This window comes from Leuciscus leuciscus (genome assembly GCF_965113295.1).
Source record: "Leuciscus leuciscus genome assembly, chromosome: 25".
Taxonomy (NCBI): Eukaryota; Metazoa; Chordata; class Actinopteri; order Cypriniformes; family Leuciscidae; genus Leuciscus; species Leuciscus leuciscus.
Window position 1 is genome coordinate 12592307 of NC_138724.1, and position 13963 is coordinate 12606269.

General features: G+C 34.0%; 1 protein-coding gene across 3 annotated transcripts; it reads right to left on the bottom strand.

Annotated features, from left to right (window-relative positions):
- Positions 1–10016: 10016 nt before the first annotated feature.
- On the bottom strand, positions 10017–13878 carry LOC309491098 (troponin I, fast skeletal muscle-like). 3 transcript variants are annotated; one of them, XM_082160542.1, is made up of 7 exons: positions 13571–13878; positions 12339–12371; positions 12109–12145; positions 11889–12017; positions 10822–10911; positions 10552–10728; positions 10187–10441 (listed from the first exon to the last, which is right to left on the bottom strand). In XM_082160542.1, exons 2-7 carry the CDS (start codon positions 12344–12346, stop codon positions 10352–10354), a joined length of 531 nt encoding a protein of 176 aa, XP_082016668.1. In that variant the 5' UTR covers positions 12347–12371; positions 13571–13878; the 3' UTR covers positions 10187–10351. The 3 variants fall into 3 exon arrangements, with proteins under 3 accessions (XP_082016667.1, XP_082016666.1, XP_082016668.1); XM_082160541.1 differs by lacking the exons at positions 12339–12371; positions 13571–13878 and having other exon boundaries at positions 10017–10434; positions 10548–10728; positions 12109–12288; XM_082160540.1 differs by lacking the exons at positions 12339–12371; positions 13571–13878 and having other exon boundaries at positions 10020–10441; positions 12109–12285.
- Between the last annotated feature and the right edge of the window lie 85 nt (positions 13879–13963).

Sequence of the window (13963 nt, forward strand, 5' to 3'; positions counted from 1 at the left end):
ATGGAAACAAACTAATTTAGAGGTCTTTAGAATCGCGTGGAAAGACAGTATGTCACGTTATAAAAAGGCCCTAAAAGCTGCCAGGGCTGAGCACCTCCGCAAACTAATAGAAAACAACCAAAACAATCCAAGGTTTCTATTTAACACCGTGGCTAGACTAACAAATAAACAGACGTCACCCGAACAAAATATCCCGTTACAGTTCAGTAGTAATGATTTCATGAACTTCTTCACTGAGAAAATAGAAAGCATCAGAACCACAATTATAAACGTTCAATCTTCAATCGCGCCTTACAATTCAGCTTCAATTATCACCCCGAAAGAACAATTACAGTGCTTTACAACTATAGAACAAAAAGAGTTAAATAAACTTATCACTTCATCTAAAACAACAACATGTTTATTAGATCCTATACCAACTAAACTACTGAAAGAAGTGTTATCTGTAGTGGAAGAGCCTCTCCTCAATATTATTAACTCGTCTTTATCTTTAGGTCATGTTCCAAGAACATTTAAACTGGCAGTTATAAAACCTCTCATTAAGAAACCACAATTAGATCATAATAATCTAGCAAATTATAGACCCATTTCAAATCTTCCATTTATGTCTAAAATATTAGAAAAAGTGGTGTCCGCTCAACTGGGCTCTTTCTTGCAACAAAATGATATCTATGAAAAGTTTCAGTCTGGATTCAGACCGCATCATAGCACTGAAACTGCGCTCGTTAAAATCACAAATGATTTACTTTTAGCTTCTGACCAAGGCTGTATCTCAATACTAGTTTTACTTGATCTTAGTGCTGCGTTCGATACTATAGATCACACAATACTCTTAGATCGACTACAAAATTATACTGGTGTTCAAGGACAAGCACTAAGCTGGTTCAAATCATACCTATCTGACCGCTACCATTTTGTCTATTTAAATGGAGAAAAATCGATCATAACTCCAGTAAACTATGGAGTGCCGCAGGGATCTGTATTAGGCCCTCTGTTATTTTCAATATATATGATGCCACTTGGAAATATTATAAGGAAACATGGAATTAGTTTCCATTGTTATGCTGATGACACTCAAATATATATTTCATCACGGCCGGATGAAAACGCTACATTTTCCAAATTGACAGAGTGTGTTAAAGATATAAAAGATTGGATGACGCGTAATTTTCTTTTATTAAATCCAGACAAGACAGAGGTAATACTTATCGGTTCAAAAAACCGCCCACAAAACCTCGCACAATACAACTTTAACATCATAGGATGTCCTGTTACTTTATCCTCTACAGTAAAAGACCTGGGTGTTATACTCGATTGCAACCTGTCTTTTGAAAATCATATTTCTTATGTTACAAAAACAGCCTTTTTCCACCTTAGAAACATTGCTAAGCTACGTAATATGCTATCAGTTTCTGATGCAGAAAAGTTAGTTCATGCATTCATGACCTCTAGACTGGATTACTGTAATGCTTTATTAGCTGGTTGTCCTGCATCCTCAATAAACAAGCTACAGTTAGTCCAAAATGCCGCCGCTAGAGTTCTTACGAGATCAAGAAAATATGATCATATAACACCGATTTTATCATCACTGCATTGGTTACCTATAAAGTTCCGTATTAATTACAAGGTATTGCTACTGACTTATAAAGCCCTAAACGGCTTAGCTCCAGTCTATTTAACGGATCTTCTATCGCCCTATAATCCATCGCGCTCTTTGAGATCACTAAATTCAAGGCTTTTGGTCATACCTAGGATATCCAGAACCACCAAAGGAGGGAGAGCATTTTCACATTTGGCTCCAAAACTCTGGAATAGTCTTCCTGATACTGTTCGTTGCTCAGACTCGCTCTCCCAGTTTAAAACTAGATTAAAGTCGCATCTCTTCAGCCAGGCATTCATATAATCCTACAGTTCAAACTACAATCCGGCCTCTATCCAATGCCAGAGGAGAACTGGCCCCCGACTGAGCCTGGGTTCTCCCAAGGTTTTTTTTTTCTCCATTAAGGCACCTGATGGAGTTTTAGGACACCATTAGGTCACTTGATGGAGTTTTTCGGTTCCTTGCCACTGTTGCCTTTGGCTTGCTCAGTTGGGGATATTTTGGGGATATTTAATTTAATTTTATCAATCAATAAATTCCTCTTGAAACAAACTTTGTTGTATTATTTTAATTAAATACTGTGAAGCTGCTTTGATGCAATCTGTATTGTGAAAAGCGCTATACAAATAAACTTGACTTGACTTGACTTAGTGTAGCATGCAGCTCCTGTTTATCATCGGCCGTGAACTTTTATGCTGTGTTCTGTGTAGCATGCGGATTGTGTACATCAACGGCCGTTTGCTTTCATGTTGTGTTTTGTGTTGCACATGGCTCATGTTTATCTGCGACAGCATGCTTTCATGTCATGATGTGTGAATACTCAGTCAGTGAGAGCTCTCATTGGCTGTGTTTCCATGTGCTCAGCTGTCTATTGTCTAATCCCCACCCTTCTTGTTCCGCAAGTTGCGAAACCCTTTGCAAATGAACCCTGTACAGGCGATGTGCAAACGCGGATGTTTTACATGTCTAAACGATAGCCTATAAAGGGAATAAACTGGTCTTCATCAATTTTATTTTATTTGTTATTAAATAAACTTACATTTCGCCGAATTCGGCCCCTCATTTAAGTCCTCGGTTCACCTCTGCTCATGTATCAGCACAGCATGCACTTGGCCGAAAGAAAGTTCGGTTTAGAGATGCTATCACGCATGTTCAGTATCTCCAGCTCATCAGTTCTACGTATCGAAGGTATCTGAAAGAAACAGTTCTCGGTTCTGTACTGGTGATCAGAGAACAGCTGTAGCGGTATACGTGCGCTGAGCTGAGAACTGCTGAAACCTGAATATAGCCTATAGTCGACAAAACTAAAAAGTCGATGCATGTCTCCAGTATGTTTAATATGTAATGTTTTGATTAACACATTATAAACATTTACTTTGCACCCTTAAAACCTTGGCAAGAGTTTACATCAAATCAACTTACTTAGAAATTAAATTAGCTGTCCTGAAAATAATGTTTTAATACAATAATAATTGTTTAGTTTTACAATCCATTCATTGTGTTTCCAATCTTTAAGATAATACAGTGAAAATACAGTAATTATGTGATAAACATGTTTCCAACATTTTATTTTGTTACACTTATTGATGTTCAACAAAATACTTAGAAACATGCATTTCATCCCTCTGAAAAAATCGCACGCATGTTCAGCTCATCAGTGCATCGGTTCTCAGTATGTCGAACGTGTCCGAAAGAAACAGTTCTCGGTTCTGTACTGGTGATCCAAGAACCGCTGTACCTGTACGTTTCGGGAGTACGCGCATGCTCAGTATCAGCTGCTCGTGCTCATCACTTCTCTCAGCACGACATGTCTCAGTTCAGTGAACTTTTTTTACTGGAGTAAAATATACTCCGGGATATTGGTTTATTTCGAGTCAGAGGGACTGTCAGGCATGTCCGAAAGTGAGTAGTTGTGGATCAGTGCTGACGCAAGACGCGAACTGTTTCGAACGATTCAGTCCGATTTAGTGTACTGGTTCGACCGGTTCACTAAAAAGAACCAGTTCAAAAGAACGATTCGTTCACAAACCGGACATCACTAATCATCACCTGCACTATAAAGACACACTCTTCACCTCAGTTCCCCGTCCGGTCTCGTTTATGCGTAGAGGACTACCTTGATCTCACAAACCTTCATTATCTCCATTATCTTCAGCGTCTCCATCTCCATTGTCTCCAGCGTCTCCATCTCCATCGTCTCGTCTCTCCTGTGTGTCTCCATTCCTGTAAGAAGAACTATTCCAATCCTCACCTGCACACCGCTCTCCAAAGTATAATTGTTTCAAAAAGTCACAATTACCTTTTTAATTGAGTTTATATCACACAATTCATTCTTTTTTTTTCTCTCAAAATTTCGAGTTTGTGTCTCACATTTCTTCCAAAGTAAAGCGTTGTTACAGCGGTAGTTTTCCATGCACAACAAACTAAATCGATAATGAAAATCAGAGTCGACTATTTTCTTTTTCTTATGATTCAGTTATTAATAATTTGCCCTATTCACCTTAACATCAGGTTATATCACTCGGAATATCATTCATGATTCTACCTGTTTTGATTAGTTTCTTGTTTCTTCAGCACAAAGGCAAATCATCAGGTGCTGACAGACTAATGCCCCAATAATCTGTCCCCAGTATGAGGAATTCATTTTCCAGAGGTTGTTAACCCTGCTGTGTTTTGGGAATAGGTACAGCGTGCAGTGCATTCCAATAGACTGAGATAACAGCTCAGAGGTGATACTTTTTTTCTAATAGGGTAATCACATGCCATGTGGTTCACTTCTTACAAGTGGGCAAATAGGTGCAAATGGGGTTGGTGACGTCAGTGGATGTTTACAACAGTTTGCTTGCTGATCGAGGGCCAAGGCCAAACCTGTGCAAGAAACTTGGCAATTCAAAAAGCTAGAATTTTGGTGAGAATAAAAATGGAGTCAGTTCTAAGAGAATAAGAGAGCATGTAAGGTCAGGAGGCTGGGTATTTTCATTGTCAGATTCTGGAGGTTTGATGAGAAACATACATGTTTAAGTTCTTTACAGCAAGGTGGCAAGCATAAGTGCTCTTAATAATGTTTTGTTCTAAAACATAATTTACACATATTTGTACCTCAAACATGAATTTTGAAACTATCTAGTAAAATATGCAAGTTGCTAACAATTTGCTATCTATTTTTCACCTGTTTGCTTGTTTAGTTGGAAATATGCTAACTGAACCCAAATGCTTTAGGCAAGGAATTGTTGAATAAGGACTTGAATTCCCACCATAGGACTAAGATTAAATGATTTAAAAAATTAAAAAATCCCATGACATCTAAATCCCATAATTCTTTTCTCAGACCATCTCTAAAAGCCCTCAAATGTTTATCATTTTTTATGCCCCAGTTTAAACTGTAAAATATATTTATAGTCTGAGATTCAATTTGTTTGTTTTCTTATCCAGGAATAACATTTATTTTGAAGCTGTTTATAAATTCAGATCTCAAAAATATATAGATGCTTATAATTAATTATAATTCTTAATAATGAATTAATTGTAATTGAATTGATATTTCATAACTATAGTGTTACCTCACAGCCATGATAAAAGATTTGTTAGACATATGAGCATCTCATTCATGTTAACGTTTATCCAACAACCTAGAAATATTTTCTCAAAATGCATCAAAACTTCAGACAAGAGAAGAAAAATCTATATTTTGTTTTGTTTTGTTTTGTTTTGTTAAAAACATCTTAAAAAATAATGTGATCACACTCCCTTTTTCACGAGTATGTATACATCAGGAATGGAAAAATTTGGTTACTATTGCCTCCTTTCTGTTTTATTTTTGCTAAAATATGTCATTTGCACTAATCTTGTTTTGACTCCTATATTTGGTAACGAAAACACACAAATATATGACATGACTTAATCTGCTCTCTAATGGCCAAACACCAGATGAGACCCAGGCACATTCCTGTTTAGCTGATGTAATCACAATCCCACTTTCCATGGGAACAGAAGATCCATTTTTTGATTCCCAGCAAGTGCAATATCCACAAGCAAGACACAAGGTGACATTCTCATGGCCTGCATGATGCCACACTCAAATAATATTTTTGTTTTGAGAAACTGCATCTGTAATAATCAGGTTGTATCTTAACATGTATTTGCCACTGACACATTGGATTTCCAGTTTCTGGTTTTATATACAAACCAATGAATGTTTGTATATACAAAGTAATCATGACAAATGTTGACATTACAGAACCTAAACTGTCTGTTCTGCCACTCTTATGGCATCCTGTCTCGAAAATTGCCTGATCTGATGTCTGTGTTATGAATGACCAGATGGTGGTAGAGTTGACCAGCAGAGTGAGTCTGACAGTGGACGCTGTCACTGAAACCACACTACTGTACATTTACTATTCTGTCTGCATTCCAAAATTCCTGTTCTCTCTTTAAAAAATGAATCAAATAAAATGTAAATAACATCAAATGATATATATATATATATATATATATATATATATATATATATATATATATATATACATATACACTAATTGAAAAAAAAATTCACTTATGTAATGAAATTTAATTATAGATATGAAAGTATCAGAAAGGCTTAAAGTGTAAATATGAAATTTAAACAGTTACATTTTATATTTTCTGTTATAAATGTGAGACAACTCCTGTCAGTCATTGATAACATGTGGTTGCTAAGCTGTAAGCTGCCAGGTAACCTAACAAGATGTGTTGTGATAATCAAAAATTAACAAATATAAGCCTATATGATTACTGAATCAACCTGAATACATTTTGTTACTCTAAAAAAGTAATTAATTACAGGCTACTAATTACATCTTGAACAGTGTAATTAAATGACTGTACTAATTACTCTCTCTCTCTCTCTCTCTCTCTCTCTCTCTCTCTCTCTCAAAAGTATTGATGACTTATTACTTTCTAAATCCCATATCAAATTAAACCAGTTGAATAATGCAAGGATTGACATGAAACTCCACTTTTAATTCTTTCAAATAAACACAATTCTGAATGTGATTCTAACAATATAGTTCCTATTATATTTATCTATATATTCCTGTTTGAAAGCCCATTTCTGCCACATAAGATGAAAAAAAAATCATTATTTGATAAATCATCATTAGAACATTAAAAGTCAGAATTATGACATACTAATAACTCTTAAGTTAGAAATGTCAAATCTGAGCTGTAACGTCGTAATTCTAATAAAGTCTGAATTATGAGGTAAAATCATAATAATGAAAAACTTTGAAATTATGAGAAGTAATGATTATAACAGTCACAAATGTGATCTACTAAGTCATAATTATGTACATTCTTGTCCTAATTATGACTTTTTATATAATAATTTCGACCTTTTGTCATAATTATGATATCTCATAATTGACGTTTTATTTCATAATTATGACTTAGTCATAATTGTGACGTTGAAATTATGACATTCTAAGTAATAATTATAAAATTAAGTCAGTTATGAAGTTAAGTTATGAAATAAAGTCAGAATTATGAGATTATTTGAAAAGTTCTACATTATTATATAAAAAGTCAGAATTATGACATAAAAAGTCAAACTTATGAAACACTGACTCATAATTCAGATATAAAGTCAAAATTCTGATCTGTAAAGTCATAATTGTAATAAGTCGTCAAAATTATGAGTTGCAAAGTCAGAATTATGAGATAAAATCATAATAATGATAAAAAGTTGAAATTATGAGATAAGTAACAATATAACAATATAACAAAACTTCTAAATGAGATAAGTCTCAATTGTGTTGCCAGTCGACATACTAAGCCATAATTATGACAATTGTGTTATAATTAGGACATTTTATATAATAATTTTGACCTTGTCATAATTATGACATCTCATTATTGTGACTTTTAATTGAATTATTTTTAAATTCTGACATACTAAGTAGTAATTATGAAATAAAGAGTTGTGAACTATGTCAAAATGTTCATAATTATGACTTAGTATGTCACAATTGTATCGCAAGACTTGTCATCATTTTGACTTTTTATATCATATTTCAGATTTACCAAAGTCTTATTAAACTTTACCCTTATAGTTATTGTCTGGCGTGAACTGGTCTTAAGATTCTACAGCGCTGCAAAACTTCAGTGCAGTAGCTGTGATAGTCCTGTGTAACCCTGGATTCTGCGTGTTGCCTATATGTGCCAGTTAAAGGCAGCTGTTTCTCATAAGTTCATGTGACTGTGAAGGGCCAGAGACCACAGATGGGTCGTGACATTACTGACATAATAATGCGTCACAGCCTCAGGAGTGCCTGGAAGCAGGACCTCATTAGCCAATAAAAACTCTTTCCATTCGTACCATTTGCATTTGATTCTAATGCAGTATTCAGAGGGGTCAAATAAAATGAATAACACCAATACTAATAATATACATAAGTGGTTGTTTAAACTGAAATTCAGTCTCCTAAATGGTCGAAAAGGACACCAGGTCTCATGGTGGCATGCAGTTTTCCAAATGTTATAACCCTTGTATTCGGTTTCAGGGTGTCTTGTCTAAGTGCCCTTGGAAATGATGTGTCCTCGACATAGTTTGGCATCTTCTTGCATTTAGTGCAGCAGAGTCAGGAGATATTCTTAGCAAGTCCTTGCAGTTCAACACTTGAGCTCCTTGGAGAAACTTAAGAAGGACCCTGAGCATGCACGGACCACACAAGCTATTAAATACAGAGCGCCCTGACCTTACATGGAGGGAGTTGAGTGCCCTGGATCCAGAAACAGAAGATGTTGGGTGAGCTGGGTGTGAAAGTGCAAGCCTGAAATGGCTCAGGGTCTTGGATAGTGAGTGTGCTGGGGGTTCCTCTGTTGTCTTTGTGAAAAATGAAATGGCAAGACCCAGTATTATTCTAAGTAAGAACAGCTGGGATGATTGAGATGGAGAGTTTATTTTTTAAATCTAAATATTTGCCCGCAAGTTATACTTAAAAAGTCTCGGGTTTTACAATGGACCCCAGAAAAATTTAATTTGCAATAATAATACACCCATTAATGATACTAAAACAAAGCATACTTATAAACAGGGTATTATATTATATTATATTATATTATATTATATTATATTATATTATATTATATTATATTATATTATATTTTAATCAGATTATATTATATTATTCAGTGGCTCTCAACCAGGGGGCCTCAAGATGACATACAATTATTTAATAGCCTGTAATTGGACACAGTCATTACCAGCCTTACCATGATCATTTAATTTCATTCCATGTTTAAAGCATGGAAATTTCATTGTATTATCATCTAATACCATCACAGTACTATGGTAGCAGATTATGTTTAACAAGAAGCATAATTCCATATTAATAACCAGAGGTTACCGCTATGGTTAGAGTTTTTTCACTAATGTTTACAAAAGCGGAATGAACTAAGAAAAAATAACAAATGTAACCACATAATTAACATGTTTTATTTTTGGGCCATGGTAGAATGGTATTACCATGGTATTCTCAAAGGACCATGGAAATGAAATGGTACATGAATACTGTAATTGATTAGTAGCATTTTATATGAAAATGTACCATTGTATTACCATACAATACCATATTAACTGATAATGCAGTCATTTTTCAATACATGAAAATGAGTTTAAATCTTCCTTTACGCCTTTCAGGATCTTTCATCAAATAAACACATACTGCAGACAAAAATTGAATATTAAATCTGTTTTGTGTAGGCAATTGTTGTATGTTGTACTTATATGCAGTTGTATGTGTTTTTTTCGAAAGAAATTGATACTTTTGTTCAGCAAGGATGCATTAAATTAATCAAAAGTGAAGGGAAAAAAACATATACATTTAATGTATACATTTCAAATAAATGCTGTTCTTTTGAACTTTCTATTAATCAAAGAAACCTGAAAAAAATGGTTTTCCTACAAAATATGAAGACATTTTCAACATTGATCATAATCAGAAATGTTTTTTGAGCATCAAATCATCATATTAGAATGATTTCTGAAGGATCATGTGACACTGAAGTCTGGAGTAATGATGCTGAAAATTCAGCTTTGATCACAGGAACATTTTAACATTTGTGACCCTGGACCACAAAACTATCACATGGGTAAATGTAAAAGTTGAATAAATAAGCTTTCCATTGATGTATGGTTTGTTATATGACAATATTTGGCCAAGATACAACTATTTGAAAATCTGGAATCTGAGGGTGCAAAAAAAATCGAAACATTGAAAAAATCGCCTTTAAAGTTATTCATTTATGTTCGCGATTCTGCTGCGTTCACTCACAAAAATTAATATTTTATATATTTACGGTAGGAAATTTACAAAATATCTTCATGGAACATGATCTTCACTTAATATCCTAATGATTTTTGGCATAAAAGATGTATTGTTGGATTTACCAATTACAAATGTACTGTATTTACTGTATTTTTGATCATAAAATGCAGTCTTGATGAGCATAATAGTCTTCTTTCACCAAACCTTTGAACAGTAATGAACATGCGAATGCTATTGGCTGTTCAGTCGAACTGCAACTCTGAGCAAAAACACAAAGGCATATATGTATACACTAATCTTTAATGCCATGCCATTCAACACTCGGACAATGTACAATGTGCAAAATAGTTCAGGAAAAATACTTTTTATTTGAACGTGAGGTTCACAGGATAGAAAGATGTTTGGCAGAGAAAATGTAAGACATATGGGAGAATAAAAACGATACATCTTAAGCCTCGCCCTCAAACATCTTCTTCCTGCCGTCCATACCAGCCTTGTCCTCAATGTTCTTACGCCAGTCGCCAACTTGTTCTACAGACTGTGGAACGCAAAAACAGCAGACATGAATACAACGTGCTGAGATGAGGATAAAGCCCAAATACATCACACTTGGAGATGTCCCCACAAAATTCTGAATCTGCAACCCACCTCTTCTTTGACTTCCTTCTTGACTTGTTTCAGGTTGGCTCTCAGATCCATGGACACCTTGTGTTTGGAGCCCAGAAGAGCCCCAAGCATCTGATCGGCAGACATGCGCACTTTCTTCAACGCGGGTTTCTTGAACTTGCCAATCAGGTCGACCACCTTGAGCTTCAGATCCTCAATCTATATTATTATATAATAATAAATAACAATTGGAAAAACAACTAAATGGATGAATCACTGATCAAATGATCATTGAGGTGTCATGGTCTTTACCTCCTTGTTTGCCTTGGAAACCTTTGACTCCAAGTCGTATCTCTCCTCATCAATGGTGTCGATCTGTTGGTGAAGCTTCTTGCACAGTTCCTGATACATGATATATGATATTGATTATCAAACATACAAAAATGATGTAAGCATTCTATAATCTTCCTGTAGCTCAAACAGTAGAGCATGGTGGCCGTTGCTTCAGTTCACAAGTAAAGCACCTAAAAACATGAACATTGAATGCAATGTAACTTTATATAACTTTTAGGTTACACTGGTCTGCTTTAGACATTCTACTAACTATAAGTAACTTCATGTCAACTACCAGTCATTAGTAGACTGTTTGGTGTTAGGCTGATGTACATGCAAAATTACTTACATGTATAGTCAATAGAATGTCTAAAGGGGACTATCGAAATAAAGTGTTACCAACTTTTATATATAAACAATTATATTAATATAAGTAATTATATTTAATAAATATGAATTAATATGTGGTTACTTAATTACATATGATCTAATTATATATGAAAGTTTAATAATATGTGGTCATATATATATATATATACATGAAACAACAATAAACAATACTTTTTTTTAATAAACAAAACTCCATTTCTTAGTCTAGTAAATACTTGACTAATACCAATGTTTGCTAAAACATTTTAATATCAAAAGTTGTGTCAACATTAGTTAATGCACTGTGAACGAACATGAGCATACATTTTAACTAACATTAACAAAGGGTTAATGAAGGCTATAAAAATACAGTTTAATTTTTTTTTTTTGATAGTTATATATATATATATATATATATATATATATATACATAAAACAAAATACTAATACAGTAATATTGCAAAAACTGTTATCCCGTTGATATGATGACAAACTAATTATTGCTTAAATATTGTTTAACAATAAAAATGGCTTAGTTGAATCTTGAATAACTTTAAAAAAAAAAAGATTAACTTATTTTATTGAGTTAAAGCAATGCAAAAACATATGTTGTCATAAATTATTTTATCATATAATTTTTACAGTGTTACTGGTGAAACTAGCAATAACGCGGTCACCTGCAGGTCTTGCTGGGATCCAGGCATATCCAGAGCAGGGCAGTGTTCACTCATGTACGCCTCCTTATCAGCAATAGCCTGCTTGACTTCAGCTTCCAGCAGACCGCTGCAGATGGAGAGCACCAGGCTCTGAGGGGTTAGAGGAAGAGAAGTCAACAATACGCTTTACAAAACAATTAAAAAACATGTGTTTTGTGAAATTACAGTAAAATTGTCTAACCTTCAAATGATGCCTACGGCTGGAGGTCATCTTTTTTCTGTTTATGAAAACAAGTTCGCCATGAGTATCAAACGGAGCTCTGTACTTACTCAGAGTGCAAGGGATTCTATTATAAACTATTCTATTCAAAACAAACATAACTTCAAATAAAATTACACATATGTAGTCTATAAGGTTTTACACTATGTAACCAATAAAGAACCCACTGCAATCAGAATTAGAATACTTACTCTGACATCTTGGTGGTTTAGTGTGTTTTCACCCTGGATTGGATAGAAATTACTCATTAGATATAGGCAATTTAGTTAATTGGCTAACTCAAGAAAAGCACTTCTACGTGGTTTTAAACAGGTAAAGTTTGTTAAGAAATGAAATTCAATCAGGGACACTGAGTCTGTAAGTTTAGCTCAATAGTCTGAGATGCTCGAGTCAGTACATTTGTCACGACTTCAAAAGGTCATAAACATGATCCCAGCGATCAGCTGCTGTATTCAGAGGCTATAAGACAAATGCGATTATCATACTATTGTATACTCTGTTAAAAAAGTTACTACCTTAAATTAAGTACAATCAACTTGGATGTTTAAGTCATTTCAAATTAAATTACATTAAATTGACTTAAAATGTTGAATTAGAGTTGAATCTTGTATAACATGTAAAAAAGTTGACAACTGCTTAACTTATTTTGAAGAGTAAAGCAATGTAAAAAAAACATGTTGTCATAATTTATTGATATATCATTTTAATTATAAAAATATGATAAAGATATATTTTATCAATAACAACTACAGTCTAACTCATGTGATTTAAACAGAATAAACTGTCATATCAATTAGAGCATATTAAAATAGAACATTTAAATGAATATTTAACTTTTTGAGAGAAACAATTATAATAAATTGTATTGCTGTTAAATATTGTTTCCTTTCAATATATACATTTCAAGTTCATATAAATTCTCTATATATCATTTAATACAGATATACAAAATGTATACTTAATCAGGTAATTCATAACTACATTTAAAATCACACTTATCAACATATTCTATCACTGTAAAAAAAAATGCTGCGATTATTTATCACAACTTAAAATCCAACATTGTTTCAACTTTAAAAAGTATGTGTTCATGCTTGACTTAAAATATTAAGTTTAGTTAACTTTAGTTAAGTTGGATATTTAAGTTATCTCAACAAATTTTAAGTTGTTATAACTAAATCGCAGCCACATTTTTTACAGTATACTCATGAATATTAATAGACTTTATCTGTCTGGACATATGGATGTAAAAATCAAGCACTTAGAGGACAGTATGTCTCTAAACAACAGGAAAGATTCATCAGTAACGTAATTGTTTTAGGAGATAAATAGTATCTAAATCTATGCACAAATGTTTGCATTCAAAGATGTGCCTTTGTCCTTTTTCGTACAGATCTACAGAGAGTTCGGGAATGACGCTCACCTAATGAGAAGAAGAGGAGGAACACTTGGAGGAAGAACTGGAAAGACTGGTGAGCCTCAGAGAGAGAAAAGTTAAATAGGATATATATGTTAGACTCTGATGGGTCAGCAGATCTTGGGAGTCCTGTTTATGGAAGTGGGTTCCAGCCTAGACCAATAAGCCGCTGAGCTCCTGAAATATCCCGAGCCCATCCTAGGCGGGACAACATTCCCCTTCCTTCAAGACGTATATGCGTGTGCTGTAAACGGCAGCAATGCGTAATACACCAAGATACATAACATATCTGACAGAAGAAATAAAGGGTTACATAGCAAAATAATGAGAGATGATTCAGAAAAAAAAGGGGAGGGAAGTATTTTAAGTTACTCACCATACAGCAAAAGAGGAGATCTC

Bases quoted from the DNA above. Each gene is read 5' to 3' on its own strand.
- LOC309491098 (XM_082160540.1), bottom strand. From the start codon at position 12,246: ATGTTTGTTTTGAATAGAATAGTTTATAATAGAATCCCTTGCACTCTG. The intron at 12,018-12,108 runs GTTAGACAATTT...CTAACCCCTCAG, and splicing joins GCCGTAGGCATCATTTGAAG to AGCCTGGTGCTCTCCATCTG. The intron at 10,442-10,551 runs GTGGGTTGCAGA...TGCGTTCCACAG, and splicing joins AGAAGGAAGTCAAAGAAGAG to TCTGTAGAACAAGTTGGCGA.